Raw genomic sequence first — 27,206 nt, forward strand, 5'->3', positions numbered from 1 at the left:
GGTTGCTATGGCGAGGCGCTGTGGCGACCCGCCCCTACCGGGGAGAGAGCCGGAGAGCGATCCGGCTCCTGCCGACGGCGGCGGGTGAGTGCAGCCGGGAGCGGGAGCGTCCCCGGGGCAGGGGGCCTGGGGCCTGTGCTTGGGGCGGGGCTGTGGAGGGGGCGGGGGGGGCTGCGGGGGGACGGGGGCCTGTGATGGGGGGCTGTGGAGGGGGCGGGGGGGCCTGTGCTTGGGGGGCTGTGGCGGGGGGGCCTATCATGGGTCAGTTGGGCTATGGAGGGGGTGGGGGTACCATGGCATGATGGGTATGGAGGGGGTGGGGGGGCCTGTGCTTGGGGGGCTGTGGCGGGGGGGCCTATCATGGGTCAGTTGGGCTATGGAGGGGGTGGGGGTACCATGGCATGATGGGTATGGAGGGGGTGGGGGGGCCTGTGCTTGGGGGGCTGTGGCGGGGGGGCCTATCATGGGTCAGTTGGGCTATGGAGGGGGTGGGGGTACCATGGCATGATGGGTATGGAGGGGGTGGGGGGCCTGTGCTTGGGGGGCTGTGGCGGGGGGGCCTATCATGGGTCAGTTGGGCTATGGAGGGGGTGGGGGTACCATGGCATGATGGGTATGGAGGGGGTGGGGGGGCCTGTGCTTGGGGGGCTGTGGCGGGGGGGCCTATCATGGGTCAGTTGGGCTATGGAGGGGGTGGGGGTACCATGGCATGATGGGTATGGAGGGGGTGGGGGTATGATGAGGACAGGGGTCTCATGGCAGGGGCCACCATTACCAGTGTAAGCTATTCCCAGATAAGCTATTCCCAGCAGGACAGTGGGGTGGGAGGAGGTATTGTTTCATATTCTCTGTGTATATATAAAGTCTGCTGCAGTTTCCACGGCATGCATCCGATGAAGTGAGCTGTAGCTCACGAAAGCTCATGCTCAAATAAATTGGTTCGTCTCTAAGGTGCCACAAGTCCTCCTTTTCTTTTTGCGAATACAGACTCACACGGCTGCTACTCTGAAACCTGTCATTACCAGTGTCTAAAGCGGGGTAGGCGACCTATGGCACGCGTGTTGAAGGCGGCACGCGAGCTGGTTTTCAGGGGCACTCACACTGCCCAGGTCCTGGCCACTTGTCCGGTGGTCTCTGCTTTTTAATTTCATTTTAAATGAAGCTTCTTCAACATTTTAAAAACCTTATTTACTTTACATACAACAATCGTTCAGTTATATATTATAGACTTATAGAAAGAGACCTTCTAAAAACGTTAAAATGTATTCCTGGCATGCGAAACCTTAAATTAGAGTGAATAAATGGAGACTCAGCACCCCACTTCTGAAAGGTTGCTGACCCCTGGTCTAAAGTGACACTTGAAATGCTGGTGGCACTGTTATTTCCCTCATTTCACTGTGTCCTGACACTTCTGGCAGGCGGGGTCGAGGGGAGCCCAGTTGGTCTTGATCCGAGTAAGCAAAGAAGAGAATTCCTATAGACTGAAAATGTAGCAGATATTTCTTCTCCCCATTTTTCCATATCTCAGGAACAGCAGGAGAGGGTTTTTGCCCAGCTTGGGAAACTACAGCTGGAGCAGAGAAATGTTCTGCAGGTGAGAACGTGGGGAAGGGAGGGTGATGGCTATTCATGTATTATTTCATGTTTATGTTCTGGTGGCCCCAGTCAGGATCTGGGTGCTGTGTAAACACGTAAGTGACGAGGAGCTTACAATCTAATAGGATGTCATACAAAACGTAATGGACAGGCAACACGGAAGATAGACACAGAACGTGGTTAGTTGTTAATTTTCCCAGCTCCATTCTTCTGTTCAGGTGCTTCACCCAACTTGCTTTAGCAAGCTTAGTAACCGTGCCCTACTTCCACTCTGCCCATCATATTCTATTTGAATTCCACCACTTTTGTGTCATTTCAATGCCTTTTGCAATACTTTTCTTGCACTTCCCTCCCAGGGTCCTTTCCTTTCCTGATTAGAATGCAAGGCCCCCCAGCCATGTTTTTCCAGTTCAATCCAGTTAGTTGATCTGGTCATAGTGGGGCCTGTGAAGGCCTGTTCCCTTCCTGCTCCATTGCCAATGCCTCTGTGGAACATAGGAATTGCCAGACTGGATCAGATTGCTGGTCCATCTAGCCCAGTATCTTGTCTCTCAAAGTGGCCAACACCAGATGCTACAGAGGAAGGTTTAAGAAGTCCCAGAGTAAGCAGATATGGGTTAATCTGCTCCTTGTGAAGGTCTTATCCAAATCACTAATAGTTAGAGATTAGTTTAAGTCCCGAAGAAGGAGGTTTAATATACCTTCCAAAATGCTTGTTAACGAGAATATCCAGGGTTATAATATTGAATACTATCCAATAAACGTCCAGCCTTTTTTGAACCTTGTGAAGTTCTTGGCTTCAGTGACATAATTTCACGAGTTCCACGTCTAATTACATGTTGTGTATAAAAATATTTCCTTTTGTCAGTTAGAATTTGCCACCTTTTAACTTAATTGTGTGCCCTGTTCTTGTGTTAGAAAACAGGGAGGGAGAAGAGAGTTCTTGATCTGTGTTCTCTAGGCCATTCATTAGTTTGTATACTTTTATCATGTTCTTATTTGCCTGGTTGGGAATCCATGGAAATGTGGCTGGCTTGGTCTCTCTACCCCACTGCTTCTCCTCCTCCTCTAATATCCATCTTCTCAGGGTGGGGACTGTACCTTTCTCTATCTTCTGAACCAGGACAGGTGCATTGTTAGTCAGTGTTAGTGACTAACAGCTTGATGTACATAACCTGAATTTACTTAGTACAAAGTGCATCATATTTATATGGCACACGTTGGAGAACAAGATTTTCCCTAGGTGCAGAGCAATACTAATACTAATACTTTTCTACACGCAGTTTTTTTGTACGCTCTAGTAACTGATGTAGTTAAATCAATTCAACCTCCTAGTGTAGATGCAGTTATACAGGCATAGATGTAAATTACAGAAATAAGCAATAGTGATATAAACACCTCTATGCCGGAATGATCCTCATGTCCATGCTAGGGGGTTACACCGTTAAATTGGTACAAAACCCCAATGCTACTGCTCTCCTCCAGTCCTGTGCATCCTACTTCTGCTGATCCTATTAATTAGCTGATGTCTGGAAGCTCATTTGAGGCTGGAAAGAGCAATGTAAGTGCTAAGTACTATTAAGTATTATGATGCTAATGGGATTCACATGCATACATCGGCATGTGTGATCAGCTTCCTTCTCCTGGGTGTAGCATAGCCCTGAAATAGGTGGCTCACCAGGAAATGTGTTAATGAGCGACAAAGTAGACTGCAAAATGCTAAAACTAGTTTTCTTCATAAAACTGGATCTGTATAGCATTTGGCCTAGTTCTGGAGAACAGCAAAATAATCCCCGAATTTTCACCCTTTGTTGTTCTCCATGTTGTTCTGCTCTGGAGGCTGTTTGTTAATTTTTCTAGCACATATTGCCATGGCAATGAGGCTTGTGGTAAGTACTCGAGCTCTCTGAGAAATCACTAAACTGGTTCTCGTCAGTGCATGACAAGTCAGGTCCATGGCCAGTGAGGATTATGGGCTGGACTATATTTACTATCACTTCGGTGGCGTATAGATTGCAGTGCAAAATGTGTTAACCTAAGTAACTGGATTACCTCTGTTTTAAACTCCACAGAGCTTTTTAAAAAGGATTTTACAGCTATGAATTTCCTCCTCACCCTGAAATTTCTGGTTCTTTGCCAGAGAGTTTCTGATAACATTTTTGACACGATTTATTAGAACTGCCACTCCCTGGGCTTTGAACTTTAAAAGCCCGGGTTGCATGTCTCTATTTGTGTCCCATCAAATAACGCTTTTCTTCAATTGAGGAATGTTATCTTGTGGATAAAGAGAGGTTTCAGAGTAACAGCCGTGTTAGTCTGTATTCGCAAAAAGAAAAGGAGTACTTGTGGCACCTTAGAGACTAACCAATTTATTTGAGCATGAGCTTTCACGAAAGCTCATGCTCAAATAAATTGGTTAGTCTCTAAGGTGCCACAAGTACTCCTTTTCATCTTGTGGATAAAGGCAGACGACTTGGAGTCAGAGTTGAGTTCTCATAGGGTCATAGACTGTAAGGTCAGAAGGGACCATCATGATCATCTAGTCCAGAGGTTCTCAAACTGGGGGTTGTGAGGTTATTACATGGGGGGTCGTGAGCTGTCACCCTCCACCCCCAAACCCCACTTTGCCTCCAGCATTTATAATAGTGCTAAATATAAACAAAAAGTGTTTTACATTTATAAGGAAGGGGGTCGCACTCAGAGGCTTGCTGTGTGAAAGGGGTCATCAGTCCAAAAGTTTGAGAACCACTGATCTAGTCTGACCTCCTGCACACTGCAGGCCACAGAACCTCACCCACCCATTCCTGGAATAGACCCCTAACCTCTGGCTGAGTTCCTGAAGTCCTCAAATCATGACTGAAAGACTTCAAGTTACAGAGAATCCACCATTTACACTAGTTTAAACCTGCAAGTGACCTGCGCCCCATGCTGCAGAAGAAGGCGAAACCCTCCCAGGGTCTCTGCCAATCTTACCTGGGCAAAAATTCTTTCCCGACCCCAAATATGGTGATCAATTAGACCCTGAGCATGTGGGCAAGATCCATCAGCCCGACACCTGGGAAAGAATTCTCTGTAATAACTCAGAGCCCTCCCCAGCTAGTGTCCCATCCCCGGCCATTGCAAATATTTGCTGCTAGCAGTCGCAGATTAGCTACGTGCTATTGTACGCAGTCTCATCACAACACGCCCTCCATAAACTTATCAAGCTCAGCCTTGAAGCCAGTTAAGTTCTTTTCCTGACTCCACAACATATTGCCTCTGGGAACTTGGACAAGTCCCTTGATTTTTACATGTTTGTGTCCTCTTCTGTAAAATACCTGCCTCCCAGGCATGTTGTGCCGATGAATGTTTGGAAAGCAATTGGGGGCGTAACATTCTATATAATTACGCTCAAGTGCTGGTTGGGTTTGGTAGGATTGCTCAATGTGGGGGCTGTTATTGTTCATCTGGTCAGCACTAAGGCAGTCCCAAAGCGTGATGTACTTGTTGCACAATGGTACTCTTACGCTTGGATGAATAAGGACTGGCTTCACAGAAAGCTGTAGTACGAGGATATTAGATTTCAGTAAATCATGGGAAATTACGACATGTATGACCAAATTCTGCTTCCGCTCCTCACTGCGGGAGTGACAGAGTTATAAGGGTGATAGTGGGGAACAAGGAGAAATGAGCTTACAGTGCGCTAAGCTTACTAAAAGTCCAGTGTGACGTATGAAATGCATATGGAGATAACTACCCCTTTCTCAGGAGCTCTGGTGTGACCAGACCTGGAATATTTAATGCACTGTGGGAACCATGTTACCAGAAAGATGCTGATCAATTAGACGGAGTTCAGGGGAGAGCAACAACAATGATCAGAGGCTGCAAGGTTAGATGGGGGAGGAGAATAAGCAAATTAAGCATGTATCAGAGGGAGCAATTATTCAGAGTGATACAGGGGTGGAGGGGCGGGTGGTTAGAAGTATTAGTAAGAGAGAGGAAGGAAATGAGAGAGAAAATTTAGGCTCAATCTCGATTAAAAACTTCCCAGCAGTCAGACCTGTGCATCTCAGTAGGGTCTGAGCTCCAAACCCTACTGCTTTGCGAGGTCTTGCTAACACCCACCCTGACCCAGGGCTCGGCTGGTCTGTAGTGTCAGAGCAGCTGCATTCTGCTCCATTTCATGCATATTAGGCACCACGCTCAAGTGCCAGACAAGTTGTCATTTGTATTCCTCAGCTGGGCAAATTTGGGAAGCTTCTTTGTGGAAGGGCCTCTGCTTGCTTGGGAGGTGTGTGGCTGAGACTTTACCAATGGTAACAACCTGCAGTTCCCATCCTTAGGAACATACTTTTGTGGAAGCGCCCCGACATAAATCTGCCTTTGGCCACGTTTTTCCCACGTGAGTACTTAAAGCAGGGCACCTAACTAGATTGTTCTGCTTTTCAAAAGTGCTGAGCACCCACACAGCAGTGGCTTAAGGGGAAGCTGCAGGAGCTCAGTACTCCTGGGGGGACATGACTGTAGGGCCCTTCGTTTGAAAACTGTGGCCATTATGCACTACATCTATCTTAAATCTTAAATAGCCCCAGTCCTCCTTTCTCCTGCTATGGTGCGCAATAACCGTGCCATCGAGCTAACCATCCTGATGCAGCCAAGCATGACAGTCAGCTATCAGGCCGCATGTTCACTTGCTCTATATGTAAATATTTCATATTATGAAACAGTCCCTCAACTCTCTGGCCTAGTGTTTGGTTGAGTGCCTTCTGTTTCCAGGTAGGATGGCGTTCGTGGTGTCTGAGCTGCCATTTCTCAGTGGAGTTCTTGCCTCACTCTTCTGTCTTTAACCTTGTTTCATTTGTCCACCGGAAAGTGACATCACTGGCAAGTGATGTCAAGTGACTCCCTGAAGCTCCAAGGCAAGGCTAGTGCGCTCCAAGGCATGATTTCTGCTGGTTGGTCTCAAAAACAAAGCCCAAGCAACCTGCGCCGCTGCCAGCTTTCAGAGAGAAAAGCATTAAAAGAAAAGATGAGCTTTCAGAGCAGGACAGAGAAGGGCATCTGCATGGAGGTAAAATATTGTGCTCTATGCTTCCAGTAGATGTTCAAAGGAACGTTCAAAGGAACAGCAGCACAGTTCTCCTTAACCTTGCTCTTTGGTTGTCTGCCTGCATTTGTCCGGGCTGCCTGATTGCTTTTGCCAAGCTGGAGTGGCGTCCTCAGCCTTTCAGGGCTCAGTGCACAAAGAGACCTGAAGTCACAGAAATAAGAGATGGAAAGGGTTAGTGGTCCCCTGGAGTTCATACCTCTTTTTGGGTGGGTACCATTTCCAAAAGTATATGCTCTAATGCCTTGCCCAGGTCACTTTCAGCTGAGGTTTCCATCACTTCCCTTAGGAGACTATTTTACAGTCTCTAGACTTCATTGTTAGGCAGGGTGGATTGATTTAAATCCAGGCATTTAAATCACCAAGTGGAAAGTCTCGATTTAAATAATCAATTTTAATCAATTTTTCCATTTGTACTTCAGTTATTTTCTAAAGAAAGATGCATTCTCATTGGTTGATATAGCTATTAAATTGATTTACAACTCAGTAGAGCCTTTACACTAATTTGGTATATTGTTTTGCTACCTTGGAGGGTATGCTATACATACATTTGTTGAGCAATTATATAGCTTAATATTGTCAGATTCTTATTAATTGTATACCTTTAGTATGTTAGAAAATGGTAAATGATATGTTGCTTATTTATTAGATAATTAACTTTTTGCTTATGATTTGTGTCAAGCTGCATTAGGATGGTAACTGTAATTTAATTAAACACAAAACAGCATGTAAAATTTATTTTTATTAAACAAAATAACCTTAAATGTTTTGTTTACATAAACTTCTCTTATCAAAACATGTTCCACATTTACAACTAAATTATAAGAAGTTTGGGTTTTAACATATTTTTTATTAAACTCAGATTTCATTATAAACAAGTTTTTTTTTAAAAAGGTATAATTTAAATAATTAAAAATCAATTTAAATAAAATAATTCTGATTTATCTATTTATTTTAAATAATTGATTTTTATCCATGTTGCTGTCAGGAAACACTTCTTGGTGTCTGTCCTAAATTGAGAAATTCGAAGCTTAACTTTCTCTCTCCTTGGGCGGCACTGTAAATAATTCTTTCTACTTGATGTTTGCACCCTTCAAAAATTTGTAGACGTTTATCCTCACTTAGCCAAGCTAAACAGATTCAGTTCTTATAAATCTCTTCTTATAAATCAATCCCTTCAGGACCAATCACTCAATTCTTCTCTCTATCTTAGTATCATAGAACCATAGTGTTAGAAGGGAGTGCAAGGGTCATCTAGTCTAACCCCTGCCAAGATGCAGGATTTGTTGTCTCTAAACCATCTAAGACAGATGGCTAGTGAGCCTCCTTTTGAAAACCTCCAGTGAAGGAGCTTCCATGACCTCCCTTGACAGTTTGTTCCATTCTCCTAGTGTTCTTACAGTTAGGAAGTTTTTCCTGAGATTTCATCTAAATCTGCTGTGCTGGAGTTCGAACCCACAGCCTCTTGTCCTGCCCCCTGTGGCAAAGGAGAACAACTTTTCTCCATCTTTTTATGGCAGCCGTTCAAGTATTTGAAGACCACTATCATGTCTCCCCCCCTCCCCCCGCAATCTCTTCTCTTCCAAACTAAACATACCCAGTTCCTTCAGCCTTTGCTCATCTGGCTTGCGTTCCAGCCCTTTGATCATCTTTGTGTCTCGCCTCTGGATCCTTTCCAGTTTCTCTCCAGTTTTCTTTCTATATGGCGGTGACCAAAACTGGACACAGCTCTCCAGCTGAAGTCTAATCGGTGCCGAGTAGGGTGGTACTGTCACCTCCCGTGACTTGCACGCTGTGCCTCTGTTAATGCAACCCAGAATTGCATTTGGTTTTTTTGCAACAGCATCACATTGACGACTCGTGTTGAGGTTGTGATCCACAAGACGCCCAGATCCTTCTCAGCCGTGCTGCTGCCAAGCCAGTTATCCCCCATTCTGTATTTGTGCATTTGGGTTTTCTTCCCTAAGTGTAGCACCTTACATTTGTCTTTGCTGAATTTCATTTTGTTGTGTAGCCCAGTTCTCCAATTTATCAAGATCTCTTTGAATTTGAACTTTATCCTCCGAAGTGTTTGTAACCTCCCCCTCGACCCCCAGCTTTGTGTCATCTGTAAATGTGATCAGTATGCTTTCTGTTTCTACATCCAGGTAATTAATAAAGATATTAAATAACAGCAGACGCAGAACAGATCCCTGTGGAACCCCAATGTGTTGTTATTTTTCTGGCAGTAAAGTGCCCATCGTCAGCTATCCAGGGACAGTGTCACCAGTGCTATGGGAATTGAAGTGTTCTGAGAGAATCCTGCCTCAAAAACACTCTTACTTAATACAAAATATAACTAAAATGTTGTTTGCAAAAGAGCTGTGTTGATGAGAGCTGTGAAGAGAAGGTATCTTTCCCCAGAAACTGCAAAAAGGGAAGCATCTCCTTTGTTAAGCAGATTTCTTTGCTGCCCAGGTACTGATGTGGTCTGTGACTCTTGTTTCCAGACTACTGAATACTCACCTCCTACAGTTTGGATCTGGGGAGCCATGCCTTGTACATTTGTTTCCCCACAAGTACTTGGAAATTTGGTGATGACCAGATGGTACGTGGTATGGTAGTGAAGGACAGCGATTCGTATGCTGCAGTGCTGGCCTCAGATCACTTTCCCTTCAGAGCCCTGATTAATCCTTATAACAGTGTCCAACTCACCAAAGGCTCTGATGCTTTAACACAGGCAGCTACTCATAAATGTCCCAGGCTTAAAATCCGTGATGAAAAGTGGTTCCTCATGGGATCATCTCAGCCAGCCACATGACAGGTCCAAGTCCTCTCCTCTAACCAACAGCTGGCTATAGACCTGCCACTGTAGCGGTGATATCTTAAGCAGCAGTTGTTGCCATTGTTTGGTTTAGACATTTCAGAGGCTATTTTAGTTTTCCAAGGCTAATTCTAGAAAGTATGTCCTGGAGTCCATGCAGGGGAATGAACACAGAGTTAGACATTCCTAGTCCTTTTTGGTTTGGCCACTGAATTCAGTGGAAACAGTTAGAGCTCTGTCAGACAAATGCTCTTGGAGGCCAGAGATGGGTGAATTTAGAATTCTCTTTTGTCACGGGTGGTGTGTGTGGTGGTAGTGGGGGGGCAAGACATCCTGAGTGTGGGTTATTGTTTGTAGCCTTCGTGGGCATAAGGAATTTTTGTGTTGTTCATTTGGGTAAAGAAATTATGTTTAAGAAGCCTGTGTGTTACTTTTTGGGGTTTGACAAATTCACTTCTTGTGCATCTCAGACAATTGATTAATCTGCCGCGACAGGGAGATTTTCCTAATGTCATTCTTGGGCTAGGTCAAGCTCTCACAAGAGCAGTGGGGTCTCTCACAAAGGGTGTTGGTCCACTGGTACTTGTGACCCCCTAGTGTCACTAAAGCCTTGGGTTGGAACAGTCCTAAGAAATGACTGGATTTATTTGGTCATCAATAGTTTAGTAGTTGGCGTATGTAAATCAGTGGTGAAGGCTGGAGGCTGTATGATTGCCAAAGATTCAGAAAGGTGATTCAGCTGTCCAGAGACCAGGTTTGTGTTAGGCCATGTCTACACTAGCACTTATGGTGACAAAACTTTTGTTGCTCAGAGGTGTGGAAAAAACCACTCCCTGAGCGGCATAAGTTTTGCCGGCATAAGTGCTTGTGTGCACAGCGCTATGTCGGTGGGAGGCGCTCTCCTGCTGACATAGCTAGTGCCGCTCATTGATCTGGCTTTGTTATGTTGACAGGAGCGCTCTCTCCCGTCAGCATAACGCGACACACGGGCACTCTGACAGTGGCACGGACGTCTCAGTACGGCTATGTCACTGTAAGCTTCTGAGTATAGACCTGGGCTTAGTCTGTGGCTTGCACATAATGCAGACCCTTTAGTAATGTTGTATGAGATCTTATAAAAAATGTTTTCTGCTGGAGTATTTAGCTCTGTAGCCTTGTTTCACCATGGGAAGGAAAAGCATCCCAACCAGAAAGGTCCTCAGGATTTCTGTTCCCCTCTTTCGAGGCCCTGCATTGTGCTGAGTTTCTTTGACTTGGTAGGACTGAATGTGAGTCATATTGGAACTCATCCCCACCACTCATGCGTAAGATCTGTGGGGCATCTCATGGCATTCCCCCTCACTTAGCTTAGCACACTGTTTCTGCTGCACGTTTGGTTCCTGCCAGCCTCAGGTGTGAGGCACGTAGCCTGAAAAGTCTAAGCTGGCTATCTCCTGTTTCCCCCAAATCTCTTGTTTTCCACGGGCATCAGTTAAACCCTCTGAGTGGTTTTGAATCTGGTTTTACTCTCTTGGAGCACCAGACACTCCTTTCTTGCTGCTGACACCTCGTTTGTTGCTGGAAGTGTGGTGTTCCCTCCCCTCCTGCAGACCAGAACCAAACTTTTGGCTTCTGCTTAAAATTGAACACTGATATTGGCAATTGCTGCTGCTTTTCTTCTGCTGCAGATTTACCAGGTGTTAGGCCCTGTGGTGGTTCCCTGACCTGGGTATGGGCAGAGCCATGTTACTGTCTGGAGTGTCAAGAGGAAAAGCTGACCTCAAGAGTGAAAGTTTGGGAAAATTTCTGATGTCTGTGGAACCCCTTAAGTTCACAGACTTCTCCTCCCACCCTCGCCCCAGTCCCTCAGCCTGGTGCTGAATGCTTGAAGCTCTTGCTGCTGTTAGGAAGCCTTTAGCTGAAAACATTCCTGGGTCTGCACATTTCAACAGCCACCCATATGGCTCAACTATTTTGCACTTCCCATCTATAGATCTCAAACCATTCTACAGAGGTAGGTGAGTGGCATTATTCCCATCTCACAGATGGGGAGGTTAGGTGACCAAAATTACGCAGTGAGTCAGTGGCAGAATTGGAAATAGAACCCAGCTCTTTACGGAGGCAGGCAGGCGTGACTGCAGTTCATGCAATATTGCTCTTGCTGCATTGGTACACACAGTCTTAAAGATAAAGACACTTTGACCACAAGTGAAATGAATTTGGTCCTAGCGAATGTTCACCCACCGCATGAAACCATCCCAGAAATTGGTACACCTGGCAGTCTGACCGGGATACAAGGAACTGGCACTGCTGCCTGCTCAGTGTGTACCTGCAGCTACGGGGACCCCTGGTGTTATGTTGCATCATATTAAAGAAGTTCTGTATTAAAATCACAAATGAGTTTGATTCCCCATAGTTTAAATTCCAGGGTATTACTAATTAAGAGGTCTCTTGCTTTTTGGTCTCTTGTTTTTACTGTTTCTCCCTCTGAGTGTGAAACTTGCAAGCTGCTAATTGTGTTAGTACATAGAAGCATAGAATATCAGGGTTGGAAGGGACCTCAGGAGGTCAGCTAGTCCAGCCCCCTGCTCAAAGCAGGACCAATCCCCAACGAAATCATCCCAGCCAAGCTTTTGTCAAGCCTGACCTTAAAAATATCTAAGGAAGGAGATTCCACCACCTCCCTAGGGAACCCATTCCAGTGTTTCATCACCCTCCAAGTGAAAATTTTTTTCCCAATATCCAACCTAAACCTCCTCCACTGCAACTTGAGACCATTAGTCCTCGTTCTGTCATCTGCTACCACTGAGAACAGCCTAGATCCATCCTCTTTGAAACCCCCTTTCAGGTAGTTGAAAGCAGCTATCAAATCCCCCCTCATTCTTCTCTTCCCCAGACTAAACAATCCCAGTTCCCTCAGCCTCTCCTCATAAGTCATGTGTTCCAGTCCCCTAATCATTTTTGTTGCCCTCTGCTGCACGTTTTCCAATTTTTCCACATCCTTCTTGTAGTGTGGGGCCCAAAACTGGACACAGTACTCCAGATGAGGACTCACCAATGTCGAATAGAGGGGAACGATCACGTCCCTTGATCTGCTGGTAGTGCCCCTACTTATACATCCCAAAATGCCATTGGCCTTCTTGGCAACAAGGGCACACTGTTGACTCCTATCCAGCTTCTCATCCACTGTAACCCCTAGGTCCTTTTCTGCAGAACTGCTGCCGAGCCATTCAGTCCCTAATCTGAAGCGGTGCATGTGATTCTTCCGTCCCAAGTGCAGGACTCTGCACTTGTCCTTGTTGAACCTCATCAGATTTCTTTTGGCCCAATCCTCTAATTTGTCTCGGGCCCTCTGTATCCTATCCCTACCCTCCAACATATCTACCTCTCCTCCCAGTTTAATGTCGTCTGCAAACTTGCTGAGGGTGCAGTCCATGCCATCCTCCAGATCATTAATGAAGATATTGAACAAAACCGGCCCGAGTGCCGACCCTTGGGGCACTCCACTTGATACCGGCTGCCAACTAGACATGGAGCCATTGATCGCTACCCGTTGAGCCCGACAATCTAGCCAACTTTCTATCCACCTTATCGTCCATTCATCCAGCCCATCCTTCTTTAACTTACTGGCAAGAATACTGTGGGAGACCGTGTCAAAAGCTTTGCTAAAGTCAAGGAACAACACGTCCACTGCTTTCCCCTCATCCACAGAACCAGTTATCTCGTCATAGAAGGCAATTAGAGAAGGCATCCTAAGACAGAGTCTGTTCTCAAAGCAATACTTTATAACAACTACTCACACAGAGAGAGACTCAAAGCGATACTTTGTAACAACAGAAACAGCATACACAGATTCCCCGCCCTTTTGTTGTATTTATCTTTCTTTGTTAACAATTGTGATTAAAATAGAGATAGAGGATGTATGTGGATGGATGGTTGCTGTGGATAATAAATGAATGATCAGGGAGGTGCCAGCCTAAGAATCCAGTGTCCATCAGCCGAAGAAGGCGTCAAGTGGAAACAACCAGAAGGCAGACTGGAATCTACCCAACAGCATCAAGGATGGGTGAACCGAAGAACAACAGGGAGCCGTCAGGAATGTGCCATCTGCTGATTGATTCAGCAACAGCATGATGAAGCAAATCCCATAGACTGGCATAGGAAGAAATTCTTATAAAAATGGACTCTAGAAACTGAGAACTTTGGGATCTGATTCTGTAAACCAACTTCCAGGAGTGTCAGATGTGCATCTGACAAGACCCAGCTCCCTCTTCGTGTCCAGGCCACCTGGCCAGTGGCCTGGCACGAGCAACAGTAAGGCTGGTAACTATGATAACAACCTTGCAGAACCTGTGTGTGTGTGTGTGTGTATGAATGAATGTGTGAATAAAGATGAGATTGAATGGAATGTTATAGCTATAACTAACTGCTTACTATGATTCTTTCTGTATTCACAATAAATGTGGTATTTTGCCTTTTCCCCTTTAATAAGATCCTGCTGGTTTTTATTTTATTGGTGTAACACTGGGTCCAGGTGCTGACCCCTCAGTAAGAACAGGTAGAAATGCAAGTGCCCTGGCCCCAGGGCCACGTGGTGTGGCAATGAGCTGCTTTGTGCTGACTAAGAGGTCAGTGGTAATACCTTGAGCGCTTTAGGGAATTAAAGTATCTCCTACCAAAGCTGGTCAAAAATGTTCTGATGGAACCTTTTCTGAGCGGGCAACCCCAGGAGGCAGCAGCCCGGGGAGTTGGGCAGCTGGAGCCAGGCTGAAAAATTTTGCATTTGTTCTCTGGAATTTTTCAGAATTTTTCCTCCTGTGAAAAATATGGGTTTTTTTGTTTGTCCCAGTGTAGAATGAAAGATTCCCCCACCCCCTGACTGAAAGTTTCTACAATAGGGAGACTGAGTTGGCCGGAAAACAGACTCTCCTACTTTGTCAAAGCCCTGCTCCTGGCAGGGGCGTGCAGCAGACTTCCCAGTGTCCACTCCTTGTTTTTCAGCCATCCGCCATTCCCATAACTCCTTCCACAAAACACATCACCTGCTTCTCTTTCCCTGACTGAATGCTGTCTCCTCCCCAGTCAGCAGGTCTGGCTAGCAGTTTGGGTCAGGTGTGGGGAAAGAAAGTGATGCATTGAATCTTGGCTTTTGGGGTTGGAGGCAATTGAAAGGTTTGGCAGGATTTCTCAAATTTGCTTGACCCAGCTGTGTCAGGAGGGCTTTGGCAGAGGTCTGGAGCTCCCAGGACTGGAATATTAGGTGGGACTGGATTGAGGTACTCTGGCAAGTCTGTGTGGTTGTGCAGGACTGCAATAACTCTGCAGTGTTGTAAGAAATGACCGAGGTACATTAATAGAGCCATCTGGGGGAAATCTTTTGTGCTATTCCTTGTTTTTGCTAACTTTAGCCTTACTATTATTTATGACTGACACCATAATTGTGAGTGATGCTTTACAAAACAAGGAAATCACGAGGTGGAATCCCTGCCCAGAGGAGTTTACAGTTGACATAAATAGAACAGCAGGAGACAGCAAAATAGGTTGTCCAAAGGTGAAAACAGTACAAGCATGCAGGAATGCCTGTGAGCTGAGGTTTCAGAGTGGTAGCCGTGTTAGTCTGTATCAGCAAAAAGAACGAGGAATACCACAAGTACCTCTCATTCTTTTTGTGAGCTGAGGGTGCCACTGTTTTAATATATGCAAAATCATAGTTTGCCATGACCAATCCATACTCTGAGTCCCCAGTTTAAAAAATTGTCCCGTGGCAGTTAATCTTATTAAACAACCGAACAATGGGGATCAGATCTCTTAAATATACGAAATAATCCAGCAATCCTGTGTATTTGCCCTTTGACTGGAGAGCAGGTTTTCATGGAACTCTCCATAGTCTTCAGGAATATGCTGTTTGCTCCATCAGGCTGTGATCTCATCCATCTCCTAAACAGGAGTGGTGGAAGTGCCCTAAAAGTGTGGGGGCCACAGGCGCCCAAACCATGGCCTTGCCCCCCCCGATGCTGTGCCCCCACACTGCCCCTTCTCCCCATGCTCCTGCCCTCGCACCATCTCTTTCCCCAAGGCCCTGTTCCTGTGCCACCTCTTTCCCTCCAAGACTTCACCCCCCGCTTGCTCCCCTCTGCACCCCGACCCCTGTCACTTGTCCTTATGGCCCAGAAAAGGTGGGAGTCATGCTCCCTGGCCCGCCCTGTTCTGGCATCCCTGCTCCTAAACTAAGCCTGTTTTGGTCACTGGTTAGAGAAGACATCCAGGTGCTGCAGGAAAAGGGTGTCGGTGATTCAACATTCTTCTGAGTCAGGATTGAACTAACACCTCAGCATAGTGTTAGGAGTGCTGACAAGGACCCAGCTACTACTTGCTCGCAATCCTGGGCACCTTCCAATTTGGAAGTTACATTCTGCCTGCTGCTCCTTCCTCCCCCGCCCCCGGCTTCCTCCACTGTGGTTTTAACGGACACTCCACTCCTAAGCTGTTGTGTATCATTCAGCTGCTGTTAAACAGCTGCTGCATTTAATCTCAGAGGTGGCTGTATTTCAGTGTTGGACAAAATAACTTCTGTATATATGGTAAAAATCTTTGAGATGCTTCTGAAGGAAAGGTTTCAGAGTAGCAGCCGTGTTAGTCTGTATTCGCAAAAAGAAAAGGAGGACTTGTGGCACCTTAGAGACTAACAAATTTCTTTGAGCATAAGCTTTCATGAGCTACAGCTCACTTCGTGGGATGTATTCAGTGGAAAATACAGTGGGGTGATTTATATACATAGAGAACATGAAACAATGGGTGTTACCATACACACTGTAACCAGAGTGATCACTTAAGGTGAGCTATTACCAGCAGGAGAGCGGGGGGAGGGGAACCTTTTGTAGTGATAATCAAGGTGGACCATTTCCAGTAGTTGACAAGAACATCTGAGTAACAGTGCGGGGTGGGGTGGGGGATAAACTGGGGAAATAGTTTTATTTTGTGTAATGACCCATCCACTCCCAGTCTCTATTCAAGCCTAAGTTAATTGTATCCAGTTTGCAAATTAATTCCAATTCAGCAGTCTCGTTGGAGTCTGTTTTTTAAGTTTTTTTGCTGAAGAATTGCCACTTTTAGGTCTGTAATCACGTGACCAGAGAGATTGAAGTGTTCTCCAATTGGTTTTTGAATGTTATAATTCTTGACGTCTGATTTGTGTCCATTTATTCTTTTACGTAGAGACTGTCCAGTTTGACCAATGTACGTGGCAGAGGGGCATTGCTGGCACATGATGGCATGTATCACATTGGTAGATGTGCAGGTGAACGAGCCTCTGATAGTGTGGCTGATGTGATTAGGCCCTATGATGGTGTCCCCTGAATAGATATGTGGACAGAGTTGGCAACAGGCTTTGTTGCAAGGATAGGTTCCTGGGTTAGAATCATAGAATCATAGAATATCAGGGTTGGAAGGGACCCCAGAAGGTCATCTAGTCCAACCCCCTGCTCAAAGCAGGACCAATTCCCAGTTAAATCATCCCAGCCAGGGCTTTGTCAAGCCTGACCTTAGTTAGGTTAGTGGTTCTGTTGTGTGGTGTTTGGTTGCTGGTGAGTATTTGCTTCAGGTTGGGGGGCTGTCTGTAAGCAAGGACTGGCCTGTCTCCCAAGATCTGTGAGAGTGATGGATCGTCCTTCAGGATAGGTTGTAGATCCTTGATGATGCGTTGGAGAGGTTTTAGTTGGGGGCTGAAGGTGATGGCTAGTGGCGTTCTGTTATTTTCTTTGTTGGGCCTGTCCTGTAGTAGGTGACTCTGGGTACTCTTCTGGCAATCTGTTTCTTCACTTCAGCAGGTGGGTATTGTAGTTGTAAGAATGCTTGATAGAGATCTTGTAGGTGTTTGTCTCTGTCTAAGGGGTTGGAGCAAATGGGGTTGTATCGTAGAGCTTGGCTGTAGACAATGGATTGTGTGGTGTGGTCTGGATGAAAGCTGGAGGCATGTAGGTAGGAATAGCGGTCGGTAGGTTTCCGGTATAGGGTGGTGGTTATGTGACCATCACTTATTAGCACCGTAGTGTCCAGGAAGTGGATCTCTTGTGTGGACTGGTCCAGGCTGAAGTTGATGGTGGGATGGAAATTGTTGAAATCATGGTGGAATTCCTCAAGGACTTCTTTTCCATGGGTCCAGATGATGAAGATGTCATCAATGTAGCGCAAGTAGAGTAGGGGCGTTAGGGGACAAGAGCTGAGGAAGCGTTGTTCTAAGTCAGCCATAAAAATGTTGGCATACTGTGGGGCCACGCGGGTACCCATAGCAGTGCCGCTGATTTGAAGGTATACATTGTCCCCAAACGTGAAATAGTTATGGGTGAGGACAAAGTTCAGCCACCAGGTTAGCCGTGACATTATTGGGGATACTGTTCCTGATGGCTTGTAGTCCATCTTTGTGTGGAATGTTGGTGTAGAGGGCTTCTATATCCATAGTGGCCAGGATGGTGTTTTCAGGAAGATCACCGACGGATTGTAGTTTCCTCAGGAAGTCAGTGGTGTCTCGAAGATAGCTGGGAGTGCTGGTAGCGTAGGGCCTGAGGAGGGAGTCTACATAGCCAGACAGTCCTGCTGTCAGGGTGCCAACGCCTGAGATGATGGGGCGCCCAGGATTTCCAGGTTTATGGATCTTGGGTAGCAGATAGAATATCCCAGGTCAGGGCTCCAGGGGTGTGTCTGTGCAAATTTGTTCTTGTGTTTTTTCAGGGAGTTTCTTGAGCAAATGCTGTAGTTTCTTTTGGTAACCCTCAGTGGGATCAGAGGGTAATGGCTTGTAGAAAGTGGTGTTGGAGAGCTGCCGAGCAGCCTCTTGTTCATATTCCGACCTATTCATGATGACGACAGCACCTCCTTTGTCAGCCTTTTTGATTATGAAGGAAAGGTGCTATATGAAATGTGAGATCCCTCTATCTGATTCTGATTTAAGGAGTTCCACCAGAGTAAATGTAGAGTAACTCTACTGATGTCTGTGAAATTATTTTGGATTTACATCAGTGGAATTGAGATTAGATTCTGACATATTCTGTCACTACACAGTGCTACACGTAGAGCAACCATTCTAGCCACAACAGTCATAGTCTAGAAAGGTCTTTCGAAAAAAGTAGCATTTTATCTTCTGTTAGGACCATACATGCTGTATCACTGCCTCTCCTGCTTCCTGGCCGCCCGGATCAGTGTTTTAGGTGCCACAGGAAATAGGGCAGAGAGCCCTGGTTTTGTTCTTATGGTGGTAAGATATAATGTGCCTTAATGCAAAATTAAGGTTTTGTCTCTTTAATTTGCATCTGCCTAGTGCATTTTCCTTGTCAACATATGTCTGCTCTCGGTGCCAAAGGTTTAAGCTAAACCTAAAAATGTTTAATGAGGTTCAGAATTGTGGTGAAATTCTTCAGCCTTCCCCCCCACTTCCCGGTGAATGTGAGCCTTAAGGACGAACTAAGCACATTCCTGTTTGTTTTTCCGTAGTGATTTTGGCTTTCAGAGGGAGATTATGGGTGTCACAGGAATTCTTGTTTGTCGTGCTATATATGGCATTTCTCCTGAGCTGTTCTGATTTAGTTCCTCCTGTTTGTGATGGGAGCCCCTTTTTTCCACTTGTCATACTGTGCAGACACACATTTCCACCAGGCACATGGATCAGGCTGATCACTTCAAGAAGCAAGCTGAAACTGCTCTGAAACAAATCCCAGTGGCTACAGTATTCTGGCTGTCTGCTGCTGTGAAGTTCTTGTGAGTTAGTGTTGTAACAGAGGCTAAGAGTCCTGTGGCACTTTATATACTAACAGACGTATTGGAGCATAAGCTTTTGTGGGTGAATACCCACTTCATCAGATGCATATACGTCTGTTGTAACAGAGGTGCTGTTTTATGCAGCTACCGGCATACGCTTTTGGGTCTCTTGCCCAGTGGTGTAAATCAGTGGTGTGGCCTCATCTGGAATACTGTCTGCACTAGCAGTGATGGTTTGGCCAACGGGGCCCTGGCCAATTGGGGGGCCCCCCCGGAAAAATGGGCAAGCCCCAACACGCTCAGCTTCCTGCTTCCAGGCTTAAATCAATGTTTAACTAAGAGAGACGAGGGTGAGACTTAATAGCGGGTAGATTATCCCATGTCTGCTCCTGTGGGGTTCTTACACGTTCCTCTGAAGCATCTGGTGCTGACCACTGTCCGAGATGGGTTACTGGGCTAGATGGACCATGGGTCTGTCCAGTTTGGCAGTTTCTATATTTCTGTGACTCCTGTTGATTGGCTGAGTGTGTGGTGTTTAGCTCAAGTTCTGCTCTCACTGTTGATCTGTCCTGAATGGATGGTACCAAGAATACACTAGAAAAAGGCTGGCGAATATTAGGGACCGCCCCACTGTGTGATTTCGGTTGTGCACAGTGCTCTCCCATGGGAAGTGGTGTATGGGAGAAAAGGTGGTCTTGTGGTTGTAGTAGAATACTAGAAGTTGGGACACCTGGGTTCCATTCCCAGGTCTGTTACAGACTGGCTGTGACCTTGGACACCTCTTTGTGCCTCAGTTTACTCATTGGTAAAATGGGGATAATAATTCTGACCCACCTTGCATTATTATGTGTATTACCGTGGAGCCCCATCAAGGAGCCTCAGTCATGGATCAGGCCCTCATTGTGCTAGGGGCTGTACAAATAGAGAACAAAGAGGCAGTCCCTCCCCCAAGGGACTAGGAGTGTTTTGGGCTCTCTGAAGGGAAAAGTGTGTGGTGCTGGTCACAGCTAGACTGGGAGTGCTAAGAGAGCTGGGGAGCAGTCCTGCACTGGCCCCAGAGATACTCTTAAGACCTAGTAAGTTTCCCTTCCCTTCTCTGATTCAATAATAAGATGCTTTGGCCAATTCTGGAAACTTCATGTCCTCAGGTAAGTAAATAATCTGTCCCTCGTTGGCAGGGACTAGTGACCCTTCAAGGTGAAGGAAAGGGTTTGTTTCCATGCTAGTCTGTTACACAGGAGCTTTCCTGGTGGGGTGGCTACGGTTACTGCTTTGAACTGCAGAATGTTCTTCAAATAAAGTCTGAGACAATGAAATCAAGTGCTTGGGAGATGGAGCGGCCTTGTCTCTTGCTCACCCTTTGGGGGTCAGACGCCTCTGTAATCCGCTAACTCAGTGCAACTGTGTTCCTAGAGGAAGCTTTTATTTTCTTCCTCTTGGTGCTCTGAATGCCAGTTTACCCGAGCAACACCCTGGATTGCAGGGGAGGCTGCGAGTTTCCAAGCCTTGGCAGGTCTGTCGGAATGCTGCTGGCAGGAAGGTGTGCTCTGGAGGGTTGGCCTATGCGGGCAGCTTCAGTGAGGGAGAAAGAAGCTTTCAATGGCTATTGGCAAAGCTCTGGGTAATTTGCTTAAACTTTGATTGTAGGTTAATCCTGGATTAACAGAGGGCAAAAACAGCATCGGGTGGGGTGCAGAGGGGGGTCAGGGTCTTGTAGGGAGGGGCAGGCTCTCTCCCCTCAGCAGAGCCCTAACACTCCTCCCCCCCCCATTTTTTTCCCCTTGTTCTTTTCTTTGCAGGACTCCTGAAGCTCCATGCTCCAGGCGTGCTTGACGGAGGATAGCAGGAAGCTCAGCCCAGCTTTCAAGTGTCACTGTGACTGACTGTAGGGAGGGAGGAGTTGCCAGCTAGTCCAGGGAGGCCGCCTGAGCACTTGCACTGACTGCCAGGATGCAAGCCGAGGTTTAGAGATCCAGCTCCTGTGCAGCTCTCCTTTGTGTCCACCCCGGGGAGGGGAAGTGCAAACACACCGCTTCCTCTTGGAGGGCTTTCAAGCAGTTCCAAGGGAAGCAGTTAACTTGCAGAGCACCAGGGGATGTGGAGTGAGGGACTCTCCCTCTGACAATGAGCATCCATGTTCTCAAAGTTCACCGAGCACCTGGAAGAATGTAAGTGGCAAAGACCAGAGACCACATGGAAGAAAGGAATGCAGAAGGGATTTCTCCCTGCAACCGCTGTGACAGGATTGTACAGTGCCGTGGATACGGTGACACAGATGGCGTGTGGATCTGCCTTTTCCTCCCATTTCTTCTGCTTGATATTTGATCTCGGTCCTTCGGGGCTGCTGGTTTCTGGTGGTAATGGGCACTAAATATTCACTGGTGTTTATCTCTTCCGTTGGGCAGCTTTGAACGATCTCTGTGGGGAGGACACAACAGCCATAGACAGCTTTCTGGAACAACCTGTTGGTTCCCGGTACTGGGAGGAGCCCAGTTTAGAGATTGCTGCTTGGAATGAGGACAGCTGAAACTAAGTCATCAGTAAATTATCCCCTTACTGGCCCCCCACGGCCCTGGATTCATGAACACAGGAGGCAAAAGGGAGGACGTTATCCAGGTAATTAGTTTCTGAGCATGGACTCGGTGACAGACAAAATAACTTCGTAATAATTCCCACTGTGAGTGTGCCTGAGAAGCCGTCCAGCCTTCCTCTGTACTATGAATTGCTGGGGTGTAAAGGCTCAGGTGGGGTCACACCCCACTGACTTAATACAGGACTGAACAGTAGTGCTGCTCTGGGGGACAGACAGATTTCCCGACTTAACCTCCCAAGGCTTCTGTCTTCTCCCAAAAAGCAGTGTGGACACAGAGCTGATTGGCTAACTCAGACCTTTAAGGTGGCTATCTGGATGGCTATACTCCGGGGCTCTTAATTTAATTGTCTGCCTTTACCTTTGAAACCACGCAGGCAGAGCCGAGAGAGCATTGTACGGGTATCTTTGGGCCTCCTATGAAACCGTGTGTGGGTGGAAAGAGGCTGCAAAGGTTCTAAGCCCAATGAACGACGATTCTGTTGCTGCTGCTCACACGGTCCCTGTGTGGCCGTTTGCTGGGCTGAGGGCATAGGAGCGGGAGCCTCTCTCACCCACGGTACAATGCACTTTACTTATTAGCTGGTTTGCATGGTGGGAGTTTTTCTGGAAAAATTGCTGACTCCCAATTCATGGGAAAGACCCCCAGTGTTTGAGGCCTGGGAAGACCATCAAACCACTCGGGGAGAAACCCAGAGAAGAGGGGTGGTTATGGAGCAGAACCCTCTATCTCCAGAAGGGGTGGCAGAGCCCCAGAAAGCAGCCAGGATCCAGGTATAAGACAAGTTTGCACCATTCATGTTCTCTGAGGCTGTGGCCTGGTGACAGACCGTTTGAGGTGGTGCAGGTGATGCCCTCTGGAGGCAGGGATCCTCACGCCTCTCTTCTATACACGCCTGGGCTTTCTTCCCAGCGCCTTGGGGCTCCTGTGTCTGGAACCGAGACGTCGAAGAAGAGCAGTCTGTATTCCCTTCCCTGCAGCAGCCATGGCGGAGCACCTGGAGCTGCTGGCGGAGATGCCAGCAGTGGCCAGGATGAGCACCCAGGAGCGGCTGAAGCATGCACAGAAGCGCCGGACGCAGCAGTTGAAGAAATGGGCACAGTTTGAAAAGGAGGCCCAGAGCAAGAAGACGAGAGCAGAAAAGAGGAGAAAGAACAGCAGCAAGGAGAAGCGAGTGCTGTTTCCGGAGAGCATCAAGCTGCTGGAGGCAGCATCTCGCAATGATGTGGAGGAAGGTAGGAAGGGCCAGGTACCCCCAGACTGAGTGTAAGAGATGGGGGTGCGGGCTGTAGGGTGGGGCATTGGCACTATGCGTGAGGGGTGCAGGATGGTGGCGGGGGATTGCAGGTGCCCCCATAAGACTTGGGAGGCTTAATTTTTAAAAATATCTTCAAGCAGAAATTGTTGTTCAGAAATGCCGCAATGGAATCTGAAGGCCTCTTGGGTTGAACTCTGTAGGTTGTGTGTGGTGAGCAGCTGCATCACTGCCTCTGCTCAGACCTAGGGGCTGTAAATATCAACTCACTCCTAAGCAAGAAAGGTCCCATTGTGGAGTGATCTTTTGATGTGGGCTTCTTTCCACTGGAGGAAGAGCTGAGTCATTTTATTTGAAGGGTGAAGACTATTTACATAGCGTAGGGCCCTGACGAGTTCGGGCACTGGTAGCGGGTCACCTTCTCTTGTTGCAGGGGAATCCCATTTCCCCCTTCCATAGAGGATGTAGATAACGCTGCCCATCCCTGTATGCTTATTGTCTTTGATAACACGACTGGTTCTGGGCACCCACGATCTGCTGTGGGGCCACATTCACCCTTCCCCACCTTGTGGGATAGGGTCATTCTTCTTGGGGGGTGGGGAAGGGAGGCAAACAACCCAGGATGTGCAGACCTCTTGCCCCTCTGGAAAGGTGGCATTTGGACACCATCAGACGTTATTTATATAACACAATCGATAAAGAAATGACGGTGAGTGTGCTGAAAGGCGCTGGTTCTCTGACAGCAGTCTGCTTTCAGTGTACCTACAGAACACGTTGTTCTGTTTACACTAATCCCTTGTGTGAAATCACTGCTGTCCTATGACTCACTGCGTGCCCTCGACTGCCATCGAGCTCCGTGAGAGCAGAGGGCCTGTGAGGAATGGGCCTGGGTGCCTTTGGCCCATCTGAATGGCATTGGGGGAAAAGTGGCTACACCAAAAAGCACACGATGTCACCGGTCCCTCTTACCCCCTCCAGTATTTCTAGCTCTTCTGGGTTTACCTCAGGCTCCTTTACCATTTTGTTTTAAAATGGTGGCAAATCCAGAACAACGAAACACCTGCACAGCTACTGCAATGCCAGTTCTGGCTAGCAGGAGGCACTAGAAAGGAATGGCAGAGGAGCGTGGTCTCCATTCTCAACAGGAGTCACTGTACCAAATGCGTAGCTGCCCAACATCACTTCTGAGGGGACTGCACTTTGTTGCCGCAAATCCTTGCCCCAAGTTGTTGGTCCCCTGAGGCTCCCTTTTCTCATACGGTGTCCTGCAGTCTGCAAAACAGAGCTAAAATCCGTCGTGGGTGTCAGTCGGCGGTGCACAGCCTCCAAGGGAAAAGTCAGGTCCAGAGGAGAGCTGGGGAGACCCCGGCTTTGTTTCCTGGTACTGTGAAGAACCTGTGTCACCGGCCACAAGCTGAAATTTGCCTGTGATTTTTTCGACATTCAATTTATAGCCTTGATGCACCAAAGGAGAGACATGACTGGGAGAAGTTGCAGAGAAGGGGGCAAAGGGCGGGGGGGATGGGGAAGAGGTCATAGGTCTCTTCAGTCTCTAACTTCTCTGATTTATTAAGTCAAATCGGCTCCACCCCCTTCTGCAGGATTTTCCCCTCTAGTGTCTCTTCCATATACGGAATTGTGCAAAGGGCACAAGGAGCTATAGAATTTGACCTACCAAGGAGGTTTGGTGCCAGGAAGCAGCTGGATTTAATGAGGCAAAGCTCATCTCTGTTTCTTGCATTTGGGTGATCACAGTTAAAAGGCAGGTAGTGTTGCAAGTCTTAACAATATTTAACATGGGCCTGGTGAGAGAGAAGCCCAGCGGTTGAGGGTTTAGAACAGGGGTTGGCAACCTATGGCACGCATGGCAAAGATGGCACATGAGCCAATTTTTAATGGCACGCTGCTGCCTGCCGGGTCCCAGCCGCCGGCTCCGCTCAGCCCGCTGCCGAACCCAGGCCGGGACCCTGGCAAGCAGCAGTGTGCCATTAAAAATCCTGCTCGCCCTGGCCCGCTCTTCTCCGTCCCTCCGGCACCACGGGGGCAGGGTGAAGAAGCTTGGTCCTGCTGGCTGCTGCTGCAGGGCAGGCAAGCTCCCCCTTCCCCTGCCTCTTCCCCCAGCGTGCTGGGCTCCTCCCCCTCCTCCTCTCCCTCCCTGCTGCTGATCAGCTGATGGCCCTTGAGAAGAGGGGGAGAAGCATGCTCTGCTCGCTGCTCCAGGGAGGAGGCAGAGTCAGAGAAGAAATGGGGCCGGGGCCGTGGGGAAGGGAGGTGGAATCAGGGCATATCCCCTCCAGCCCCCTGCCATGAGCCGCTCTGGGCAGGGGGCTGGGAGCACCCCCACGACCCTAGCCCACACACCCCAGTCCTCTGCCCTGACCCCTGCACCCCCCCACGACCCCAGCCCTGACTCCAGCACCCCCACACATGCCCCCAGCCCTCTGCCGTGACTCCTGCACCCTCCTCACACACCCCCAGCCCTCCCACACCCCATGCCCTGGCTCTTGCACCCCCCACATTCAGCACTAAACGGGAGCTCCTGCGCGCACACACATACATTCCCACCTGCACCCCTCGCACCAAATGGGAGCTGCCCAGGTAAGCACTCCACACCCAAACCTCCTGCCCGAACCCTGAGTCCCCTCCCTCATTCTAGCTCCTGGCCAGACCCTACACCCCAACCTCCAGCCTGCTCCTTCACCCCCAGCCCTGTGCTCGGTGCACTCCCACCCTCAGCTCAGTGCAGAGAGAGAGGAAGAGAATGGGCTAGAACCAGGGAGAAGGTAGGTACCCACTCTGTGTGGGCAGGGCCAGGATCCCAGACCAGCAGCGGGCTGAGCGGGGCCAGCGGCCGGGACCTGCCTGGCAGGAGCTGGTGGACGGGGTCTGGGGTTCTGGCTGCCGGCCCATTGCCAGCCAGGGTACTGGCCGCTGGCCCCGCTCAGCCCACTGCCGGTCTGGGGTTCTGGCTGCCGGCCTCTTGCCAGCCGGGGTCCCGGCCGCCGGCCCCGCTGAGCCCGCTGCCGGCCTAGGTGAACGGAACCCCAGGCCGGCAGCGGGCTGAGTGGGCTGGCCGTGTAAGATCAGCATTTTAATTTAATTTTAAATGAAGCTTCTTAAACATTTTGAAAACCTTGTTTACTTTACATACGAGAACAGTTTAGTTCTATAGTATATAGATTTACAGAGAGAGACCTTCTAAAACGTTAAAATGTATGACTGGCACGTGAAACCTTAAATGAAAGGGAATAAATGAAGACTCGGCTCACCGCTTCTGAAAGGTTGCCGACCCCTGGTTTAGAAAGAGAAAATGGGTCAAGGAGCTGTTTTCAGCTGCTGCCACAGACACACCAGAATTACATTCTGTAAATCACATACTTTGATTTGCCTTTTTTAAAACTAATTTCTGTAGAATCCCACAGTTCGAGTTGATTTTAGTTTCCTGAGAACTTTTTGACTAGAGTTCTAACAAAATCTTGATGGCTCTTGTGGGTAATGGAGCCATTAGATAATGGGCAGCTACTTGAGCTCTATACAGTATTGAGAGTCTATTCAGCATTAGGGAAATGACATGAGAAAATGAATAGCAAACTACAATGATTACATTGCTTTTTTATTCTCTGCTGGACATTAAGTTGTCAGTTGAAGATGAGCTAATGGTGTTAAAAGGAGTATTGACTTAACAGTGACCTATAATTAACTATGTATCTTTATCATCAGTGAATACAAAAATGTACAAACTGCTTGCCTAATGGAGGGTTTATTAGACACCTGTAGCCTGAGGATTAATCCGGGGTGCAATTTGTCACAGGTGACAGGTCCTTTCCCTTAGTGGCTATGTAAATTATTCAGCTGTACAGATGAGATTGGTGAATCACATGACTAGAAACATACAGCCTTCATTTAGCAACAGCTGTGAAAGGAGTGTCCCAACCCATCAAATCCTGAGGCAATGCCCTGCTAAGAAGCCTGTCACCCCAGCTGCTGAGAATGATGAAGGGAGCAGCTCCTGGGACCCTCCTCTGTCTCTTGTATCAGCCTCTGGCTAGCAGGCTTCTGTTCATTAGTAAGCGTTCCCCTTGCCCATTTCTGGCTTTTGAAAGAGTGAAGGAGCTTACCCTTTCCCTCTTCCCCTCATGGCTGGAG

At 47.7% G+C, this 27,206-nt stretch overlaps 1 protein-coding gene across 3 annotated transcripts in view; it reads left to right on the forward strand.

The window, feature by feature from the left end:
* The first annotated feature begins 14 nt into the window (after positions 1-14).
* Positions 15-27,206, forward strand: part of PPP1R16A (protein phosphatase 1 regulatory subunit 16A) — an 81,608-nt gene continuing 54,416 nt past the window's right edge. The window contains exons 1-2 of one of the 3 annotated variants that reach the window (XM_073329909.2): positions 15-84; positions 21,014-21,830. In XM_073329909.2, the coding sequence (XP_073186010.1) occupies positions 21,728-21,830 (103 nt within the window). In that variant the 5' untranslated portion in view covers positions 15-84; positions 21,014-21,727. Of the gene's footprint in view, positions 85-21,013; positions 23,041-27,206 lie in introns of those variants that run through there. The other 2 variants (XM_073329908.2, XM_073329911.2) reach the window with 2 other exon arrangements.

Source organism: Lepidochelys kempii, chromosome 2 (assembly GCF_965140285.1).
Source record: "Lepidochelys kempii isolate rLepKem1 chromosome 2, rLepKem1.hap1, whole genome shotgun sequence".
Lineage (NCBI taxonomy): Eukaryota > Metazoa > Chordata > Testudines > Cheloniidae > Lepidochelys > Lepidochelys kempii.